Source organism: Perna viridis, chromosome 14, assembly GCF_037379345.1.
Source record: "Perna viridis isolate PV_CMFRI_1.1 ecotype Kerala chromosome 14, ASM3737934v1, whole genome shotgun sequence".
NCBI lineage: Eukaryota > Metazoa > Mollusca > Bivalvia > Mytilida > Mytilidae > Perna > Perna viridis.
In genome coordinates, this window is record NC_142458.1 from 12,324,446 (window position 1) to 12,346,879 (window position 22,434).

The following is a 22,434-nucleotide window of genomic DNA, read 5'->3' on the forward strand; positions in this document are numbered from 1 at the left end:
AAAAAAAATATACGTTCAAACGCTTTTAGTTTCAGAGCATAATTAATCTTGGCCCGACGTTTTCGTTCTTATATAATTATATTGCAAGACTGAAGAGTTTTCCCAAACCGGAGACCTCTGCTCTGTTATCATATCCTTAATTGTCATTTGGCCATCTTTTACTTTTCTACTATAACCTCCTTCAGGTAATTTCAATCCAAATAAGTCTTGAAGTGTGTTTATAAAAAAGATCTATCCATTATCGAACATATTAGATTATTTCAAAATAAAATGCCAGCAAACACATAAATTTTGTTTTCTATTTACAATGAGGAACAGTGTAACATTTTGTATGGCTGAGTTACCCAATGTCACAAAAGGTCATAGAATTTGATGACGTACATTTTTATCTGTAGTTCATTTGATGTCATTCATTTAGTTTTGGTTTTTAAAGTGTTTCTGATTCAATTGAGTGACATTTCTGTTCATCTATTATAAGTTATAACTCGCAAAACCAGTGATGGTCTTTATATAGCTGAGTGCAAATTGGAAGGTCAAATACACCTGAAATCAGAAGCATAAGACCACCATATCCCCTTTTAATCTCGGAGCTACTTGATTTAATCTAATGTTGATCCGACTTTTTCTTGTGACTTCGTGTATCGCAGCTAGGTATTGGAAGTAACTGTAAATGAACGCACACAAATGTAAACTGAAAATGTGCACGTTTATCGTATCGCATGAAGGCCATATGTTCATACTCATGAATTTGTCATCAAATATATACTAATAATCATAAAACAAAAAAAATACTTACATTTCGATTTTGTGTGTGTGTTCCATTATTTTTTTTATTTGATCGTTTTCCACGTCATAAACGGCGCGTACCTTGATTCAAATACTAAAATATCAATTGTGATGACGCCACTTTAATTTTCGTTTTACATGTATGAAGTGTTTAACATCCTGTACAGCTTTGAATTACCCAATTATGACTTACACAACCAATACCTGTCTTTATTGGCATAGCTCAGAGCAAGTTTGAATGTCAAAGAGACTTAAACCATCTATTTAGTTTAAGGTAAATCTTGCATTGTTTATTATAATAATTTTGTGTCTCTTTAGAGCAACATTGTATGGCAATAGAACACCCGAAGGCAACACTTGATTAGTATTGACATACTGCAAAGCAATTTGCATATTACTTATTTTCAGTAAAAAAATGGATAATTATAAACCAATTTTATTAAATATTAACTATGAAAGCTAGACTTGTGTGGTAAATTTCATGTATTTTTCCGGAGGTGCGTAAACTTATTAGAACATTTATTTTCCTGCTTATTGTAGTTACACCCTGCTCGAGTGACCCGTGTAAGAACAACGGTTCTTGTTCCGTAACCGATTCAACTTATACGTGTTTCTGACTACCTGGAATCCCGGGGACACATTATGAAGATATATCTTGCACCAGAAATTCATTGCCTGTTTCTGTATCATTTAAGTGGGGAGGTACTCTAATTTTAAGAGGAAGGGAGAAGAAGTCAAACGTTTTTTTGTCCTGTCCCGATGTTTTTCTTTTCCTCCTCACTTATTATGGAATTGAACGTTGAACCGTCCTCAACTTTAAATATTGATAACTGTTTAAAGATAATTCAAAGTTGGTGAAACCATGCATCATGAATATTAAAGACATAAAAAACCTTTTCTTCTCATATCCAAGTTTCAAAGGCATTTATGCTATATGCAAGTACATTATTAGTTATTGCCAATATGAGACAGGTGAAAACCTTAAAGTTGCTGCAGAAGCATAAGACCATACCTCTTTTAGTCTCGGAGATGCTTGATTTAATCTAATGTTAATCCGACCTTTTCTTGTGACTTCATGTATCGCAGCTAGGTGCTGGAAGTATTTTCAAATAAACGCACACAAATGCATAAACTTAAAATGTGCACATTTATCGTGCAACATGAAGGCCATACGTTTGTACTCATAAATACATCAAATACATACTAATAATCATAAAACAGGAACAAGTGTACTAAAATTTCGATCTTTTGTGTGTTTCGTTATAGCTTTATTTGATCTTTTTTCTACGTCATCAATGGCGCGTACTTTGATACAAATATTAAAGTATCAATTCTGATGACGCCAATTTAATTTTCGTTTTACAGTTGCGAAATGTTTAACACCCTGTGTAGCTTTGAATTACCCCATTATTACTTGCAAAACTAATTCGTGTCTTTATTTGTACGGAAACGAAAAACGCAGTGGAGATATGTTATCCTTATTTTGTAATTTATAAAATTACGAACATAATTGTCTATGGTATATAAAACACTGTATATACTCTGAGATTTGCAAATTTTCGTATAAAAATTCTGTAAAATAAGAATGGATGACACTTACAGTCGGTGTAATTAGAAAAAGAAATTGAAAGGTATTAACGTTTAAAGATGCAAGGTTAAAGGTTATGAAGGTTAAAATTGCAGGCTTTAAAAGAGTAATCAAGGGAACCAAGATTATAGCGGTAATCAAAATAATGTAATCCAGGGAAAAAGGCCAGGAATGGAAAACAGACATACACAACAAAGAACATAGAGTAATTAAAATCATACATACAAAGTAACAAAAGCAAATGAGCAACTCGGATTCCACAAAAAACTGGGAGCATGGACCAGGTGCACCTGTAGGGTAAGCTACCCACAAATATGCGGGTCCCAACCAGGTTTGATTCTCTTCCTTATAATACATAATTGTGAACGAATCCATAAACGATCAAAATGATCAAAAAAGGTATCTGTTTTTTTTTATTTTGCTGTTTTTATCAACGAAACCCAAAATGTGTTATAAAAACACATTGATTTGTTTAAATAAAATGAGTAGATGAAATAGTTTATTAACTTTATGAGTGTAAACTAACTTCACTTCCTCATTAAACAAGATAAATAAATAAATAAATAAAAATAATAATAAAAATAATAAAAATAAAAAAAATAATAAAAAAAAAAATAAATAAAAATGAGCCTTTGATTTACATTCGTTTTAGTGACCCCGTGTTCGAGTGACCCGTGTACCAACAACGGTTCTTGTTCCGTAACCGATTCAACTTATATCTGTTCTTGTATACTTGGATTTTCTGGGTCTAAATATGAAGGTATATTCTACACTACGCTGTATATATTGCGTTCTGCATACGTAGCATGTATACAATTCATCATCATTGTTTACACTTACTATGATTTTATTTGTGTTCAGATATATATAAAATATATTTTCGATTTTTCTCTTATATTGATTGTAATTTTAACTTTTATATGAAACATGCATCCATAAAATTTAACTGTTCGTTCAGTCGTTTAAGTAAACCCAATACGCATTGTTTCCTGGGTAACGAAACGTCAAGGTCAGTGTTAAAAATATCAAAAGTATATAATGCCTGGTTGTTCTTTCCAATCTGTCCAATAAGCTCAACAAACACGTTATCATTAGTTCTTTTTTCTAAAGATTTCAAAAGTGTACTTGCATGATTCATTCCAAGTCTTTTTCCGTCCGTCTCTACACATTGTTTATTCTAGAATTAATTGAAAGTTTTTATTTTCTTAAACTAATGATATCATTGTTTGAACATCTTTTGTCGATGAAGATGGGTTTCCTAGCCACCCAGACCCGATTTACATGCATATAATCCTTCTTGTTTCGAAACGTCTGAGAAGTTTTTTTTTACATACATACAGAAAAATGAAGGCTTTCATTAAATGGCTAATCTTTTGTTGTGTTGAAGACGTCTGTTGTATCGTGGACAAAAGATGGCAGAGATACCACATGTTTTTGTATGTATGTCCTGCATGCTCTGCTATATTGTTAGTATGATGATTAATTCCGCTGATTTTAATCTTTAAAAGGCTGCTTTCCTGGTGATTACTCGTCATGCGATCAGGTCTGGGAAGCATGCAAAGTTCTAAATAGAAGCGTTTGTAAGAATCATGTGTGATGCACCCCGAAAAAGCCTGTACATATATTTTTTATCAAATTGCATTACAGTTATATATTATGTATAAATGTATAATTATTCATTCAAATCTGATTGTTCTTAGGAAATAATTCACATCGAAAATCCTAGTTTCTATTTTAGTGTCATTTACAGTGTTATCAGCCCGACCTTAATTTGGAATTCTACAATACATACTGTATAGTTTTTTTTCGTCCTAAGAACAAGGGGTACATAAAAAACAGATGATTTCCCTCTACTATAACATTTTATACAAAATATAAAAAAAATAAAAATATGTAGGCTTCCAACTGCAGTATCTGGAGTGTTGCTTAATCAAGTTAAAATGTACTCCTCTTGTGCAGTTTGTTAATTAGTTTCTTCGTTTTTTTAATAGAACTTTTATAACATCTTATGTTGTAGGGTCGTTTAATTCCTTTTAATTATTGTTATATAATCATTTATATCACACCCACACACACCCACACACACATACACACACGCAAGCGCGCGCGTGGTTCAAACATCAAATCTGACAAGACCTCTTGACATTTTTGATAACATCACCTTTTAAACTTACTTTAGGCATAGATCTAGTCAATCATGTCGCCTTAATCATCTGACATCATGTGATGTCCAAACTGATATTTCTTTCGTTGGCATCTCTTGGTCCAATTCTAAAAACAAATGTTATGTAAAGAAGAACTAAATTAATCAGTTTTATCAAATTTCACAACAATAACGATCAAATGTAAAAAAAAATGATTATTCAGAATTTTTTGACTATTTAAAAAAAGTTATAACGTTCTTAATATTGTTTTAAGCTCTGGAACTTTTGCGGTCTTGATTTGAAATATGACGTCTAAAATCACGGATACGCGCTTATGAAGTCGAAATGTTTTAATATTTAAAACTCGTGCCCTGGATTTACTTAGTATTTATTTTGTCATTATTTTTTTTACCTACATTACACTCCTACTTGGATCCTAGAGGTGAACATTGATATGAGTGTCCGTCCTTTCTTTCATCCTTCCTTGCTTGCATCCTTGACACAGAGGGGTCAATTTCTTATCCATTATTCCTCCTAAATCTCTGAATTTAATTGAATGACATCTTTACAGAATCTCTTTATTTATTACAATTGTGCACCTTTTGTCTTAGATTTTGATCTGATTCAATATGGGGGTTCACATAGCAAAACATGGTATATATCATTAATGAATATGGGGATTTGGGGGACCCACCTATTATCCGTTTACCATTCTATACAACTGAATAAAGTTTTAAGAAATTTTCATTGAATGTTTATTCCATATTAAATTCTTGGTTAGCCCTCTTCATTATATTTAATCTCAATCAATTTGGGTGCATTCTACCAAACAGGAAAGTGGGGATTTCAACGTTTACAATTAGGCTTCTTGAACAGGGTTATATTGCTACTAGATTGAAGTCATCACTATTGCAGTGTTATGGTCGTCATCATAAGCTTGTGGATCGTAATGGTATATGCATTTGCGCTATGAAAATTGATTTGTTCAATGAGTGATAGTTTCCTTTCCATTTTTGTCTACCCTGGACTTGACTTTTATGAGCTACTCTGAGATTTTAGTGGAGTCTGAGTCGCTCATTTACTTTTGTTATTTTGTACGTATTATTTTAGTTATTTTATGTTCTTCGTTGTGTATGTCTGTTTTACATATCTGGTCTTTGTCCCTGGATTACATTCTTTTGCTTTCTGCTAGAATCTTTGTTCCCTTGATTACTCTTAGTCTTTGTGAGCATTACTAGCAGTGTTTCAGTTTGCATCTGTTTCATTTGCAATCTGACGGAAAATGTCCTGTATTCGTTGTGCATTGCAAATTAGAATAAATATAGTGCCGTTCTCTTTATGAAAGGAGTTTGTGTTTGAATCTTTTATTGACAATGTATAAATGTATCAGATAGCAAAAGAAAATCAGTGAAACTCATTCTTTGCAGAAACACCTTGCACAAATAATCCATGCACAAAAACTAAAACGTGCTCAGTTTCCGGTTCCGTTTACAATAGTGTGTCATTTTAACAATTTTGTTTTATATTTTGCTGGCGTAAAACTGTCCCTCAATATCAGTGGTGTATTTATTCAATATTCTAAAATGGTTAAATGAAAGATGTTAAAATTGATAATTAAATGTATATTTATATTTCAAGTACATTTGTATTATATTACTACGTTATCATCATTTGTGCACATAATCACCAAGCTTTTTGATAGTAATTGCAAGTCTTATTTTGTAGAACATTAGAAATAAACGAAACTATTACATGACTATATATTAGCATTTGAAACATTTATTTAGAACGTAGGCACGGAAGACACAGGCTGTAGATGGCATACATCAAAATGTGTTTTCAAAACTTTTTCATAATTGGAAATCAAACTGGTGATTTCTAAACAAAATGAATGTTGCTTTGTAAATAATTGCAATGATAAGAAATGAAAGAAATTACAAAGTATGCTCTAGAAACTTTGCAATAAAGTGATATAACTTACTGATATAATTATTTGTAAAAGAACTTTGATCACATGTAGTTATTTTGATACATGCTCTCTCTAAAATTCTCCTTAAAATGAAAAGAAAATGAAGCGGTAAAATTTACTATATGCTGCCCATATCATAGGATATGCTTGGTTATTTGCATATTGTTTGTCGGAAGACAGATCCGAATTTTTTTGTTGACTTCCGGGAAATAGAAAAGCTGTGTCACAATGGAAAATCTTCTATCTTATGCACTTAACATGTTTATACAAACAAGGTTTTTTGCTTTTATTTTTCAACTCAATGCTATGTTAATGACGAATCTCCATGCATTTGAATAGAAGCTGAGGACCCATTTGAATGAAACCACGGAGTCACGTGACGAGACTTACATATTCAAATTGCAGGGTTTTTAGGTAGATCATACCGTGTATTTCTTTTTTTTTTGTATGTTGATATTTTAAATTTTTCTCAGGGATGATATTGAATGACCATGCTGTAAAATCGTAACATAAAATACATAGTTCGTAGAACTTGATTTCGAGATAATTGAGTCTTAATGTAGGGGAACAATATTGTTTACATAGTCTGTGGTTAATTTGGACGTTTCGGCAAGCTATTAAAAACTGGTGTTAAAAAATCATTTTTATTGGTTATTAGTTTTCTTTCATCCCACTTCTACAGATTATTTCATGACAAATTTTATTCATTTATTATTTTAATTTCACAACTGATAGTTTTAGGTCAAAACTTTTTAATAATTACAAGACCATTTCTTAAAAACGCACACTATTGCATGATTTTGCATGATAACAAAAGAATACCCCGTATAGCAGGTATGGTGTACTTTAATGATTGAAAACATAGTGGTTCAAAATTTAAAATGAAAAAATGAAAACGGAATTAACTACAGGGTTCCGAGTTATGTACATACCCATGTAAGAATAAATTGGGCGTTTCAATGGAAACAACTCAATCATTATCGCAGCATTAAAATTACCTTGGATGCAGAAAGGATATTTTTATTGATTTATAGCGGAGTTGTAATTAGAGTAATCAAGGGAACCAAGCTCGAGCAGATGTATAGAGAATATATTCGGAGGATAAAGGCAAGACAGGGACAACCCAAACACATTTAAAAAAAAAACAACATGAAATAACATTAAATAACCAAAATAAGACGTACAAAGTACATTTAATACAAGTAAATGAACACCTCGAACTCCGCTAAAGACTGGGAGCATAGAGCATACTAAACTGAGGATAAATAAACAAAACCAAAGGAAAAACAACAAAAAAAATCAAATCAAAACGAACGGAAACTCCTCCTGGAATATTTATGCAAAAAAAAAAAGAGGAGCTAAGACATGGACTATTGAAAAAAATATGATTCTTGATCCGGAACGGATACATTTCCTCCTTGTACTAACAAGCATTTATTTTGCTTAACGAGAAAGGTTGAGTAGTTCCTATTGATACACCCAACGTTTTGCTGTAATACAATTAGCACAAACAGTAAACACTCCTATCTTCCATATTATTGAATTCAAAAATGTTTTAGAGACTACATGACAACTTTTATATGTCATTAAAATTGCATGCATTGTAATTTGGAACCGTTTAAAAATGATTTATTTATTTTATCAGCGCCCTAAATTAACAGTCTAGGATGCATGTAATCAATAACTTTTCTGCAAAATGTTTATCATTTGGTCTGCTTGATTCTAGTATTAATTATAACCTTACTGAAAAACTATACCATAAAAAGTTACTTGATTGTGCAATTTTAGAATGTTTGAGTCCAACTGTTTAATCTTTAATAGCAACCACTCAGTTTGTATTACCAGGTAAAATGGTTCCCAATCTCACGAGACGTTATATGAATTGCATACTGGAGATTTAGGGCGAATGTTAGAAGAACAAATAGGAGTGGTTTTTAAAATATTTAATGGTGTAACATTCGTCTTGTTTTCATGATATTGTGTTTTTCATTGGAACTAAAGTATCATATTCCTCGTTAAATACGTGTATACCGAAAAGGTGGGAGTAGGATTCAGCTTTACCTTAAATTATAAAACAACAAAACAGAAACATTCCCCCCATAAAAAAAACAACAAAAAACAAAAAACAAAAAAAAACAAAAACAAAAAAAACAAAAACAAAAACCAAACATATCAAAAAACAAAAACACCACGCTCCCAACAAAAGAAAAAAAAATAATTCAAAACAAATCATCAGAATCAAAAGGACAAAGACCAGACATGGTAAACATACACACACAACAAAGAACATAAAGCAACTAAAATAATACATACAAAGTTTTAAAAGTAAATGAGCAACTTGGAGCATGGACCAGGTTCCCTGGAAAAGTAGGCGTCCTCTGCTTTTCTAGAAACACTCGCTGAGCAGCTCATAATATGTCAAGTCCGGGGAAGACGAAAGAGGATAAGAAAACTATGACACGTTGAACAAATCAGTTTTCATAGTACGGATGGATACACCGTAACGATCCACGAGTTCCTGATGACGCCCATAAAACCTCTGTAGTGATGACGTCAATCTTGTAGCAGAAGCCTAATATATGAAGTCTAGAGCGATATAAAACGTCTGCGAAGTTACGGCAAGCTCTGACAACGTATGAGTTATGATGTAAAAACTCCATACCCAGGTGCTAAATCGTTGTTGCCACAGATTATAGGAAGTTTGACAATTCTGAATAGTCATCGCGTTTGTCGTAAAATTTGGTCAACAGTATTCATTAACCATCGATCTCTAAGTGTGGGTGAAGATAAGAGGCTGACTTCACAGTGTCTGTGGTGTCCTTTATGGCAAGTTCTCTGCGTACAAACTCTGCATTCTTAGATGAATATCATAAAAAAGGATTCAAGTAAGGTTAAATTAATATTTCAATAGCCCAATAAAAACTGCCATATGTATGAACAGATTTCGCTTCTAACGGTAGAGCAGGAAAACAAGGTGGATTGTTCAACTCAGATTTTGATGCGAAATATCTATAACTTTTTTATTATGAATTTTATTATTGGAAATTCCAACGGAAACTTTTTACTTGGCCTCGACGCTTTCCGTTGTAAATAACTCCTGGGAATATATAATTGCTGGTGCAAAAATAGGTCCCCAGGTGTATTCATCGCCCCAATACCCAATTTATATCATAGAGTACATTTTTACCTAAATTTTTAGTATTATAAAATTAAAAAGCGCTAAAATATTGAGACGCCATCAACACCATGAAAACTGATTTATTCAACGGGTCATAGTTTTCCTTTCCTCGTTTGTCTACCCCGGACTTGACTTTTTGTGAGCAATTCGGCGGGTGTTTCTAGAAAAGCGGAGGACGCTTACCCTACCGGTGCACCTGGTCCATGCTCCCAGTTTTTAGTGGAGTCCGAGTTGCTCATTTACTTTTGTAACTTTGTATGTATGCTTTTAGTTACTTTATGTTCTTTGTTGTGTATGTTTGTTTTCCATGTCTGGTCTTTGTCCCTGTATTACATTCTCATGATTACCGCTATAACCTTTGTTCTCTTGATTACTCTTTCCCACATTTTAACTTATTGGTGCTGAATTTTGTTTTGTTTTAGATATCGTCGGTTTTGAGTACTTCTTGTATAGAATATCTATTTACTTAGACTTTCCAATAATTTTGATATCGATGCTGTTGGTGATATTCATATGAGTGGAATTATTTGTTTTTAACAATAGTTGAATTGTAAATAATTCACGTTTTCACGTATTGTTTTTTTATCAGCAATACAAACAATTATTGCGTATTAGGGCTGGATACAGCAATCTACAAATAAGGAGAGAGGCCTGGTTCTAAGCTGTTAAAAAATGAACAGAATTTTCTAACAAAAATAGTTTCCGTCCTCTAGTTACCTGGCTCAACCACTGCTTCTCAAAACACGTTTATAGTTAATTTACCTATTGTACAACCTTTGTATGATTATTATGTACTATATTGTTTTGTAGACACACCGTGTTCACCAACTCCATGTCTAAATAACGGGACCTGTACTGTATCCGGTTCCGGATATACATGCGCATGCTTATCCGGCTTTAGTCAGCCGAATTGTACATAAATCAATTTTAAAGAATAGAAGGTGATTTAATTATACAAACGATATTGCGCAAAATTTGATGTTATGCATGCATATGTACGTTTGATATGTAAGTTACTTAAAATCTGTGCTGTCACATATTCAAATAGTTTTTTTAAATTGTATTCAAACTGTATGGATTCTTAGATGGAAGATGGAAAAATAAATTCAGATGTGTTACATGCATTCTGTATGTCAATTCCCAATTAAATATTAGCAACGAACAGTCAAAGAAACAAGAAGCACCATCCTGACATTATACTAACAATCAGAGATAAAATAGCAAAACATAAACGTTTACATTTACGTCAATAAATCATTTACAGAGAAGTCGGGGGGGGGGTCAAAGTTAAATAATTAAATTGTAGTTTCCAGTATTAGATCGTCGCTTGTTATTCTGTTTCTGTCAGAACAAAACAAAATAAAAATAAATCAATAATTAAAAGAAACACAAAGCAAACAAAACAAAAAAAAACAAAAAACAAAAACTAAACTATACTAATATTAATATTTAATAATTATATTTCAGAATATTGATTATTGAATACTGAACCAGAGGATTACGAGTGTTACACTTTTAGACGATTGATCATCCTTGTTATCTATTCATCAAGTTTCTCTAGGAACATTTAATTTTCTTTGAACACTAAGGCACCATACTTTTATATCATCATAGTATTTTTGTGTTTCGAGTTAAATTTGGTTTTACTGGTGAATTTGAAGCTCACATTTCATAATCTGTAATTATCAATTACGATTTGATAGCGGAGTTAAGGAGGTAAGGGACATAACTCTTATAATCAGTGGCATGTTTGTATTATATTCAATTTCACCATAGCCTATCAAGCTTCCATTTGAAACAAAATAAAATCAGTCCATCTTACTTTGATGGTTACATGAGATTGATGTAAAATGCTGAATACAAACGTTCGAATGATTTGTAAGAGTTGTGTCCCCTACCTTAGGTCTACCTCCTTATCACAACAACTGTTTCATCGAGATATACATTGAAACTTGTCTAAACAAACAGACCAAAATCTGTCTTACCTAGACACTTTTTTAAAGTCTCGTCATGTCAGTTTTAATGCATTTTAAACCTGAATAAACTCAACAGATCACGAGGGTTCAGTTTAGATAAATTTCACTGTAATATATTGTACTCTCGATGATTGAAAAAGTTATCTAGGATGGATTGTCAAAATTGATGGTCTACATCCCATTTATTCTTTTTATTGTTTCCTATCGAGATGAATAAAGAGATCGAATAATTGTTCAGTTACTTAAACATGTAACACCACCTTATGAAATGTATATATAAATATTGGCCTATTATGCATATCGACTGATGCGATATTGGCTACCCAGTTCGATTATCAGGGGATAGTATTAAATAAAAAATACAATTAATGATTCTAAAACTTTCTTTTTTATTATCTGAAGGGAAAATCAAGGTAATCAGTATCTAAGCTGTAATCAAAATAATGTAGTCTAAGGATAACGAGTAAACACTGAAAATAGACACAAACAACAAAGAACATGAAAATAACCAAAATTATACATACAAAATAAAAAAAAATATCCCGGGCTTCAGTATAAACAGATCGCATGGACGAGGTACACCGGTATGGTAAGCATAAGTGCGCCCTGACATAAAATACAGGCATGACTCGCCCCTCTGGTGTTCCTGTGTTAACCTCGGTTTCAGTAGCGGTGTTTGTTATTTTGAGGTTATTGTCTTGTTTTTGTTTTTGTTCTTTGTAATGTGCATCTTAATTGTTATTCCTTCTGATTAATGATTATCAGGGGATAGTATTAAATAAAAAATACAATTAATGATTCTAAAACTTTCTTTTTTATTATCTGAAGGGAAAATCAAGGTAATCAGTATCTAAGCTGTAATCAAAATAATGTAGTCTAAGGATAACGAGTAAACACTGAAAATAGACACAAACAACAAAGAACATGAAAATAACCAAAATTATACATACAAAATAAAAAAAAAATATCCCGGGCTTCAGTATAAACAGATCGCATGGACGAGGTACACCGGTATGGTAAGCATAAGTGCGCCCTGACATAAAATACAGGCATGACTCGCCCCTCTGGTGTTCCTGTGTTAACCTCGGTTTCAGTAGCGGTGTTTGTTATTTTGAGGTTATTGTCTTGTTTTTGTTTTTGTTCTTTGTAATGTGCATCTTAATTGTTATTCCTTCTGATAAATGATTTTAAGAGGGTGTCCATGCAAAATACAGAACGTGAGAGACATATAACAAATTTTGTTTTCAAATGATTTTCATCCATTTAATATCACAAATCACAAAATAAAGAGATATAAAAGTACTGAAAAAGATACCTCTTTATTTTTTTGAAAAATGTTGTTGCTTTGTTAGGTTACTTAAAAATCTCTTTTCTGAGCCATCCGTTGTTGATTGAAATAAATCTATATACTATTTGACAGATATATGATATACAAATTATGTTGAAAAAAAAATTATATTGTGTCACCCATATCATAATATTTGCTTAATTTTTACATGGGTAGCCTTTTAAATAGTCCTCGTATGCCCTACTGTTTACTGTGTTTAACCTCGTCATGCATATGGAACCAATAGTAACTTTCCGAGATTGTTTGAAAGTGTTGTCTGGTATTTGTTGATTAATTTCAATGCCTCATGAATGTGTGCCCTTCTTGATCTTCTCTACCAATGGACCAAATCACAGTTCCCGTTTCAGGTAAAGCCGTTCAATGCCTCATGAATGTTTGTCCTTCTTGATCTTCTCTACCAATGGACCAAATTACAGTTCCCCGTTTCAGGTTAAGAAGTTCAATGCCTCATGGATGTTTGCCCTTCTTGATCTTCCCTACAAATGAACCAAATCACCATTTCGCGTTCAAGGTAAAGAACTGCAATGCCGCATGGCCGTTTGTCCTTCTTGATCTTCCAATCGCTGTTTTCCGTTCCAAGTGAAGAAGTTTATGACGAAGTTATCAAGGCGTTTTGTTTAAATATGATATTGTGCCAAACGCCAGTCAATACAAAGTAATTTGTTGTTAAAACAAATATAAAGACAAAATAAAATGTGATCTAATCTATAAAAGAAGTCTTAAATTCGTATCGATCAAAAAAAACAAACCAAGGAAACTCATGCATACATTAAACAGCACTTCGTCACGCACATAACTTCATGCTAAGAAATAACAGTTGAAATAGTACAATTTAAAGATTATTGATTCAATTGTTATAATATTATGTATTATACTATATTTCGCTACAATGTTCAGGACGACAATTTTGCACTCATTTTGATTCAGTTGTATCAATACTTATCTTTTTACACAGCCAAAGGTTTAAATATTGTTAATCGCAAGTTTTTCCATTCTTACGATTATCATAATTAATGGTAATTCACAAATGACAATTCATCGTAGCCCTATGTTCCCCACCACCGCAAAAAAATATGAAGCGCAAAAGTCCCACAACTCCTGTAAAATTTGTTTTATATGATCAACTACAAATGGTGTAAAACAATCCCAATAGGGCAAAACCCGTCAAGCGATTTCCGATGAGTTGCGTCTACAAGTAAGACCGGACGGACACCGGTATTTCTATGTGTAGCAAAGGGGACAAATTTGAATGGAGGCATGTAGACAAAATCACATCCTAGTAAGAACGATGAAGAACGTCCATTATTCTCTAAAATAGCACAAAAAAGCCAAGACAGTAATTAAGAAACAATCTGGACTTTGTTTAAACCTAAGGTAAATTTATTGAGGTAGACAAAGGGTAAGGGACACATGAAATATGAAATCTTGTTGGGAGATTAGAAGGAACATCTTCAGAATATTTACATTTCCAACAACTGTCATATCCTCAAATGGTCATCCGCTTATTGCCGCATGCAGTGACTAAATAATACATTAAGGATGTTCAATTTCGATTACATTGGACTCGGTTAATTATATGAGGCCAAAGAGTAATGCTATATATAAATGCTTGAGGAGACACACATAATTATCAAGAACAATCTATATAGAAATTCAATCTATATCAAAAATGGATAGTTAACAAGGATAAATGATGAAATATTTGTCAAAAGATGGTCTTCGCCTTACCCAGTAGAGACATACTTCAGTTCATTCTATTCAGTCATTGTATTAAAATTCACGAATACTCCATACTTCATCTATTTGGATGACTATTTTGGTATCCTCGAGTTATTCTTTATAAACGGTGTTCAACAACCCTTATTGACATACAGAGACGAATCCTGGATTTCAGGTTCTGGTGGTGACATAAATAGAATTAAAGGCTCAGCAAAGCGAGGCAAGAAAAAAATTGGGGATATGACTTTTGTAAAATAAAGATTTCATGCACAAATATTTCCATTTTAAAGTCGGATATATCCGGAAAATCTTTCCGTGTCTGGCATTTTCAAAAGGTCAACTGACTGAAAAGAACTGTAGAATGGTCCGGCGTTTACGTCATCAACCCACAGTTACTAATATTAAATTAGACTGAACTACAGTATACCAGTGTTAAAAGAGAGGCATGGATAAATACATTGAATTATGCAGAAATTCAAATTCAAAACTGGATTGTGTTGAATAACAATGATAAATGATGAAATATTTGTAAACATTCTGTACAAAACAAGAGAAAAAACACAATAACATGTATATGTATAAGAAAACACAAACAGTCTCATACAAAAGTATTGGAGAAAATCATACCGTAAGGCACGTTATTAGGGAACTGTTCACTTTCCTGCCCTTTTTGCTATCACTGTGATTGTTACTCAAATAGAGTTGATGTTCTTGTAAGAAATTATTCATTAAATTACAAGTCTTACCACAAAAAAAAAAAAAAAACAAAAAAAAAAAAAAAACGCAACAACAAAAAATGCCACTAAAATTTCACGGTTTACGGAACTCCATTCTTATTTGTCCCCATAATTGATTTATATTTTAAATTTTCATTTTCATTGTATTTACTACGCCAAAATTAAAATCGGATGCTAATTTCCAGGACATCATTATTTTCTTGGAATATTGCAACTACAATAACTGTAAATATGAAACTTACAATGCACCAGGCACAGTTTTGAAAAAAAAACATATATTAAACTCAATATAATTGATACAAGTACTATCTTTAAAGATAACCGATGCAGTAAAATTGGTTTTTTTACTGATAATTTTCATCAGGAAATAACGCATGGCACACAATTTCAATTTCCTTTTCGATCCCCACTACATTATCAGTATTTGGCCAATCTGGAAACAGAATTTTTATAAGGTGACTTGTGTTTCCATAAAAGAACGTCTTTATGGTCAAACGGTAAAAAGCGAAACTATACCAACTGCGTCGGAAAAAAATGATCTCCTGATCAATGATATTTATGTATTGCCAATGGGACCATAACTCTAGTAAACAGTAAAATGCAATTTCCTGTAACATATAATTGTAAGTTCAAAAGGGTCCCCGAGTAGCAATCCTGAAACCAAGGACTGATAAAGGATCACTAAATACATAAAAAACAAAAACAAAAACAAAAACAAAACAAAACAAAAAAAAATAAAAAAAAAAAACAAAAAAAAGTCGGAAATTAAGAATACATTTTATCAGAGCAATTAATTTCACTTCACAATACATTTATTTAGAAATATCAATACATTACTGAAACAATCAATATACCAATAAATAGGATAAATGGTTGATTGTCATTAACATTAAAACATCACATCATTATTTTTTTCTCTGTCATAGTTTAAAAAAATCCTGAAATTGCCTTTTCTCAAAAGATACACAAAGCTAACATAGGGAGACCTTGTTACTGGTGAACAATATTTTTGAAAATCATTTTAAAAATCAGAAGAATGAAAAAAATAGTTCTCTACTTATAAAATATACTTCTTAATTGGAGGCATTGAACAAAATATTTTTTTAACAAAACAAAAAATTTGACAAAAAAATTCAAAATTCATTGTGGATCTTTTGAAAAATAATCACTAAACACTCCTTACAATTAGCTCAGCAAGAGATTTAATTTCTACAAAACCCATCAATATTGATAGTAAGTGAAATAACAAGTTCATCATGAATAAATTATTATAAATTCATCCAACCATTTGATCTTATAACACTGATACAATCATTATTAAATCCAACAACAGAATTTCCCAAGATACCACGGAAAAATGTATTCGATGTAATGTAATGATGATATAATGAGTATAAATCATTGTAAGAATCTGGAATGTGATGATACACCTAAAATACTTTGCAGAATCTGTTATTGCTTAAACACATTCCAATTACCTTGAACATGTAGAAAACACTCTCGACAAAAGTAAGAGGCAATGATGGCAAGTTTTGACAAATTGAACCAGTATGGGCTGTTGGGTATGTGCAGTGTTTGGGCCTAAGAACACCCTTTTTGTTGAAGAAAGGTGGTTATTTTGAAATAATTGGGTGGATCCCAATTGTAATTTCTGGATTGGACCTTTTTTTATAAACTTCTGGATGGCCTTAAGTGCATTTTATGTAAACCAGCATTTTTATTTATAAATGTGATTCTGAGCAATACTTTAGTAACTCCCCGATTCCAACAATGATCTGTACTTAAGAAAAAAACTTTTAACAAACGTAAGCACATTTGAGCTTTAACATAACACTTATCAAATTAATTTCCCAAAAGACAGGAAAATTAATATCGTTAAGAACTCTTGACACTTTCAATGCTCTAAAAAGCAACAACAGTATAAATAATGAAATATATATATATATATAAGTAACCGCAATACTTTTAATTACCTGAAAGAGTAATCAAGGGAACCAAGGTTATAGCGGTAATCAAAAGAATGTAATCCAGGGACAAAGACCAGACATGGAAAACAGACACACACAACAAAGAACATAAAGTAACAAAAGTAAATGAGCAACTCGGACTCCACTAAAAACTGGGAGCATGGACCAGGTGCACCGGTAGGGTAAGCGTCCTCTGCTTTTCTGGAAACACCCGTCGAGTGGCTCATAAAAAGTCAAGTCCGGGGTAGACAAACGAGGAAAGGCAAACTATGACCCGTTGAATAAATCAGTTTTTATGGTGCTGATGGATACATCATAACGATCCACGAGTTTATGATGACGACCATAAAACCCTTAAGTGGTGATGACTTCAATCTTGTAGCAACATAACCCTGTTTCTATTTGTTAGACTTCTAGCGCGATACAAAAAGTCTGCGTAGTCTCGGCAAGCTCTGGCATAGCGTATGAGTTGTGATATGAACACTCCATACGCAGGTGCCGAAGGGATGTTGCCAGAGATGAAAGGGAAGTTGACAATTCTGAATGAAAAGTCATCACATTTGTCGTAAAGTTCGGTCAATAGTTTTTACTATCGATTTCTAAGTGTAGGTCAAGATATGAGACTGACTTCACAGTATCTGTAGTATCCTTTATCTCAATTTCTTTTGGGTAAATGCGATGTATCAAATCACCGAAATTAGGATTGTTTAAAGATAATACGTCATCTATATAGCGGAAACTGAGATTGAAGGATCTAGCCAAACGATATTCTTTCTTTCTGAGCAGATTAGCTATAAAGTCAGCCTCATAAGAGTGAAGATATATGTCAGCAAGTAAAGGAGCACAATTTGTTCCCATTGGAATGCCGACCGTTTGTTGAAAAACACGTCCACCATACTTGAAAAATATGTTGTCGATTAAAAATTCCAGCATTTTGTAAACATCTTCTTCTGTATATTTGGAAGATGATTTGGAATTATTTCTTATAAAGTATGAGTAATCTCTACCAAGAACTATATATTTGTATCTAGGTATACCATCTTTTTTGGAAAAACAACGATGTATATGTTTTTAAGTCGGGATTTTAATTGAGTATGGGGAATAGAAGTATACAGCGTTGAAAAATCATAGGTTTTAATGCTATTATATTCAAATAATAGACTTAAACTGATTGTCTCCAAAAGACCTTTCGAATTTTTCAGGATCCACATTGAATTAATACCACTACGGGAGTAACAAGTGTTGTGGTAGGACTGCATACTCTCTTTGACAGTTGTGAGTATAGAAGTTAAAAGTTTTGAAAGAGGTTTGGTGGTACATTTTGCAGATCCAGCTATGAAACGTTGTTTGTATGGATTCTTGTGAAGTTTAGGAATCCAGTACATAGACGGTAAATCACAATCATTGTCCTTGGAAGAGAGACCAAAAGAGGATAGCACAAATTTATGGTTTTCCACAATCTCTTCTTTGGAGAGAGTGGTAGCAGTATAGGTCTTATCACTGCTATTATTTTCTACATCTACCTCTGATAATAAACATTGGATATAAAACGTTTTGCAAACAAAAACAATGTTGTTTTGGGCTTTGTCTGCTGGTACGACAACATGTTTGTCATGTATAGTAGACAATGTTTTTCCTACATCGGGGTCTTTGAAAACCGATGTAGCCTTGGCACTCATTGACCTACTTAAAACTTTCATTCGTTTCAAAATTTAAGACCACACGGCCTTTAACCAATCTGACAGAGAATCAATGTCTTCTTGTTCTCGTTTTATCCATTTTCTTGCATAGTCCTTGACGGCATCCATAAGAACTTAAAAGTTATAATTCCAATTTATGGAGCGTGGTTCACGGTACTTGGGACCTTTAGAAAGGATATTACGTAGAGATTCGTTTTCGATAATGGTTAAATCTCCCATAACGATGTGACCAGAAGGACCATATTTGAATGGAGAGCTTTTGCACGAACAGTCAGGTGGTTTAGCCTTGAAGTCCTCAATCTCGAGGTTCTGCAGTAGCCTTTTATAATTGAAAATTTTGGATGCAGTGGGTGAAGTATACGAATATGAAATAATTGGTATGGATTTGTCTTTGAAATATGGGTGAATTTTGTTGGTAAGTTTTTGTGATGGAAGATGTTAGCCAAATTAATTGCATCTATACCTTTGTTGACAAACGGTAGTGCAAGAAATGATCATTTTTCTTCACCTTGACTTTCCACACAAACTGGTTTAAAGAGTCTGTGGAAACCAATATCCAAAATGATGGCAACAAGTCTGTATAAGGTTGAGGTGGGGTCAGAAACAGGAGTGTCAAGACTTGTTTTGTAAAGGGAGTGTTGTAGAGTGAGAGGTATAGAATAAAGTTTTGGTTCTTATGTGATGAAGTCCAAGAGGTTTTTGTATGAAAGGAAGGAGACCATCTATGGAGACATCATGTAACTTAGGTGACGTATACTGGCGATGGTCATGACTCCTTTCCCGTCTTGGATTTTTGTCAAATAAATTCATCACATTCATGCTATTGTTATATTGGCTTGAAAGGTTTCCTATACTTTTAATGTTGTCATTGCATGCGTAAGGTATTGCAGTACCTAGTCTGCGTATCCAGTACTCCTCTCTTTCCCTACGATAGTTTTTACTTAGAACGGGACTGTTCGTAGGATGGTAAATTTTTCCTAAAATACGGACTTTCATGGAGAGGATTGAATGATCTTGTTGATTAAAGTGTTGATAAACTGTCGGGAATTTGGTGGTGTTAATTCCCGAACGATGATCGCACATTCTTTTATTTAATCGTTCTTGTGTTTCTCCGACATATATTAAACCACATAAGTTGCATTCTAATCCATATATTAAGTTTGCTGATTTGCAACTTAAGTCATCGTGACTTTTGTATGGAAGGTGTTGTTTGTAAGGGAACTGGAGAAGTAAGGGTCGGTTATAAGAATGTTGCATGTTTTGCAATTTTTAATACCACATTTTGATATGGTACAATGTGGTTCGTCATCGTTGTAGTCAAATATATCGTTTAAAGTGATGTAACATGGTTTGGTTATTTTAAAATAGTAGAATTTTTGTACTGGAATAGATGGTCTGGAGACTGAACGTATGATTGGGTACTTTTAGTTGAATTGGTCGGGGCACTTTCCATACCAGATATGACTGTGCTAAGAATCTCATCTGGGGACACCACATACTTACAAGACAACAGAGTGTCCGATCTGCTCTCAGGTTCAGACCTTTTTTATACTGGGCGACGTCCGAGCCAGTTTTTCTTTCATTCCTCTTGTTAAAACCATTAATTTTAAAAATTGCATTACTGGGGTGATGACACCCTCGGAGACAAAATCCACCAGCAGAGGTATCGACCAAGTGGTGTGAAAGAGTAATCAAGTGAACCAAGGTTATAGCGGTAATCAAAAGAATGTAATCCAGGGACAAAGACCAGACATGGAAAACAGACACACACAAAAAAGAACATAAAGTAACTAAAATCATACATACAAAGTAACAAAAGTAAATGAGCAACTCGGACTCCAATAAAAACTGGGAGCATGGACCAGGTGTACCGGTAGGGTAAGCGTCCTCTGTTTTTCTAGAAACACCCGCCGAGTTACAAAAAGTCTGCGTAGTTTCGGCAAGCTCTGGCATAGCGTATGAGTTGTGATATGAACACTCCATACGCAGGAGCCGAAGAGATGTTGCCACAGATGAAAGGAAAGTTGACTATTCTGAATGAAAAGTCATCACATTTGTCGTAAAGTTTGGTCAATAGTTTTCCTTTACTATCGATTTCTAAATATCAGTGAAAAGAAGTCCAAAAAATATAGATATAGCACATTAATAATTCATTAAAAAACAATTTGTAAATACCAGCCTTGGATAGCTTCATAAAGCAATTAATTTCATAAGTACTGTTAAGTATAATGAAAGATTTATAATATACCAGAAACTTTCAAATAACGAACTCATAGTTAAGAGAACAAATGTACGTAAAAAACAAAATGAATGTTGTTGTTTGTGAGGTCTTAGATCCCTTGAAAATTCAAATATAATTAGGAGATTAATTATTCTAAATTTGAGCAAAAAATTTATTTTTCACTTCGTCGGGAAAAGAAAAAAAATATGATTCAATATTTCCTTCCTGGATTCGCCACTGGCTAATCACTGTAACTATTTAATTCTGAGAAAGGAACATCCAGTTTTTTGTAAATGAATATCCTGGCATTGAGAAATAAAGAAATAAATCAAAATATTATGGCCTTCATACCTATAAAATTACAACTTATTTTTCGGCCTCTATATTCTGCTGAGCAGGTATAATGAAAATTAAAATTCTGTCCCAACCAAAATTGCACCCCTCGAAACATTTCAAAATCAATAATCACCTTTTTATGGGAACCAATTTCATTTTTGTTACAAAATGATTTGTATCCAACATATTTCACTTAGTATTCTGTATATATTTAAAAAAAATACATGTCAACCACACAAATAATTACATTATGAATAAAACATAATATACTTATTTGATAAGATCACATGCTGGATTCTCCTCATCACACATAATACTCGGTTGGGAAATTAAAATTCTTGCTGACTTTCAGCAATGACTGGTTCATATACATTTTAAAGCAATAATAAAAAGTACACCATACATACTGTAATACTTATGAGTTTATGAACATCAAAGAAAAAAGAATTTTTTTATTAAATGGTGTTTAGAAATTTAAATTAAACTTGAAACATTTATGGAGACGATGGTTGTTAATAGCCAAATAGATACTATCAATTCCTGGACTAAGAATGAAAGAAGCCTGCCTATATCTTCAAGCGATGCACACTATTGATATGATGGAACTAATTACAATACAAAAACGTGTTTATTTATCCTATAATATTAAAGTTTAAGTTCTGTACGAATCAGGCAATATTGGAAAATTCATAAACATGCATGTTAAAACCCGCCATTCTAACCACATAATTTTACTGAATGATGCTTTCTTTATTTGAAAAGACC

General features: G+C 32.8%; 1 protein-coding gene across 3 annotated transcripts in view; it reads left to right on the forward strand.

The window, feature by feature from the left end:
• Nucleotides 1-12,021, forward strand: part of LOC148598227 (uncharacterized) — a 70,912-nt gene extending 58,891 nt beyond the window's left edge. For all 3 annotated transcript variants that reach the window (XM_088561364.1, XM_088561365.1, XM_088561366.1), the window contains 2 exons: nucleotides 10,476-10,606; nucleotides 11,133-12,021. In XM_088561364.1, coding sequence (XP_088417490.1) covers nucleotides 10,476-10,585 — 110 coding nt within the window. In that variant the 3' untranslated portion in view covers nucleotides 10,586-10,606; nucleotides 11,133-12,021. The remainder of the gene's footprint in view (nucleotides 1-10,475; nucleotides 10,607-11,132) is intronic.
• Nucleotides 12,022-22,434: the final 10,413 nt, after the last annotated feature.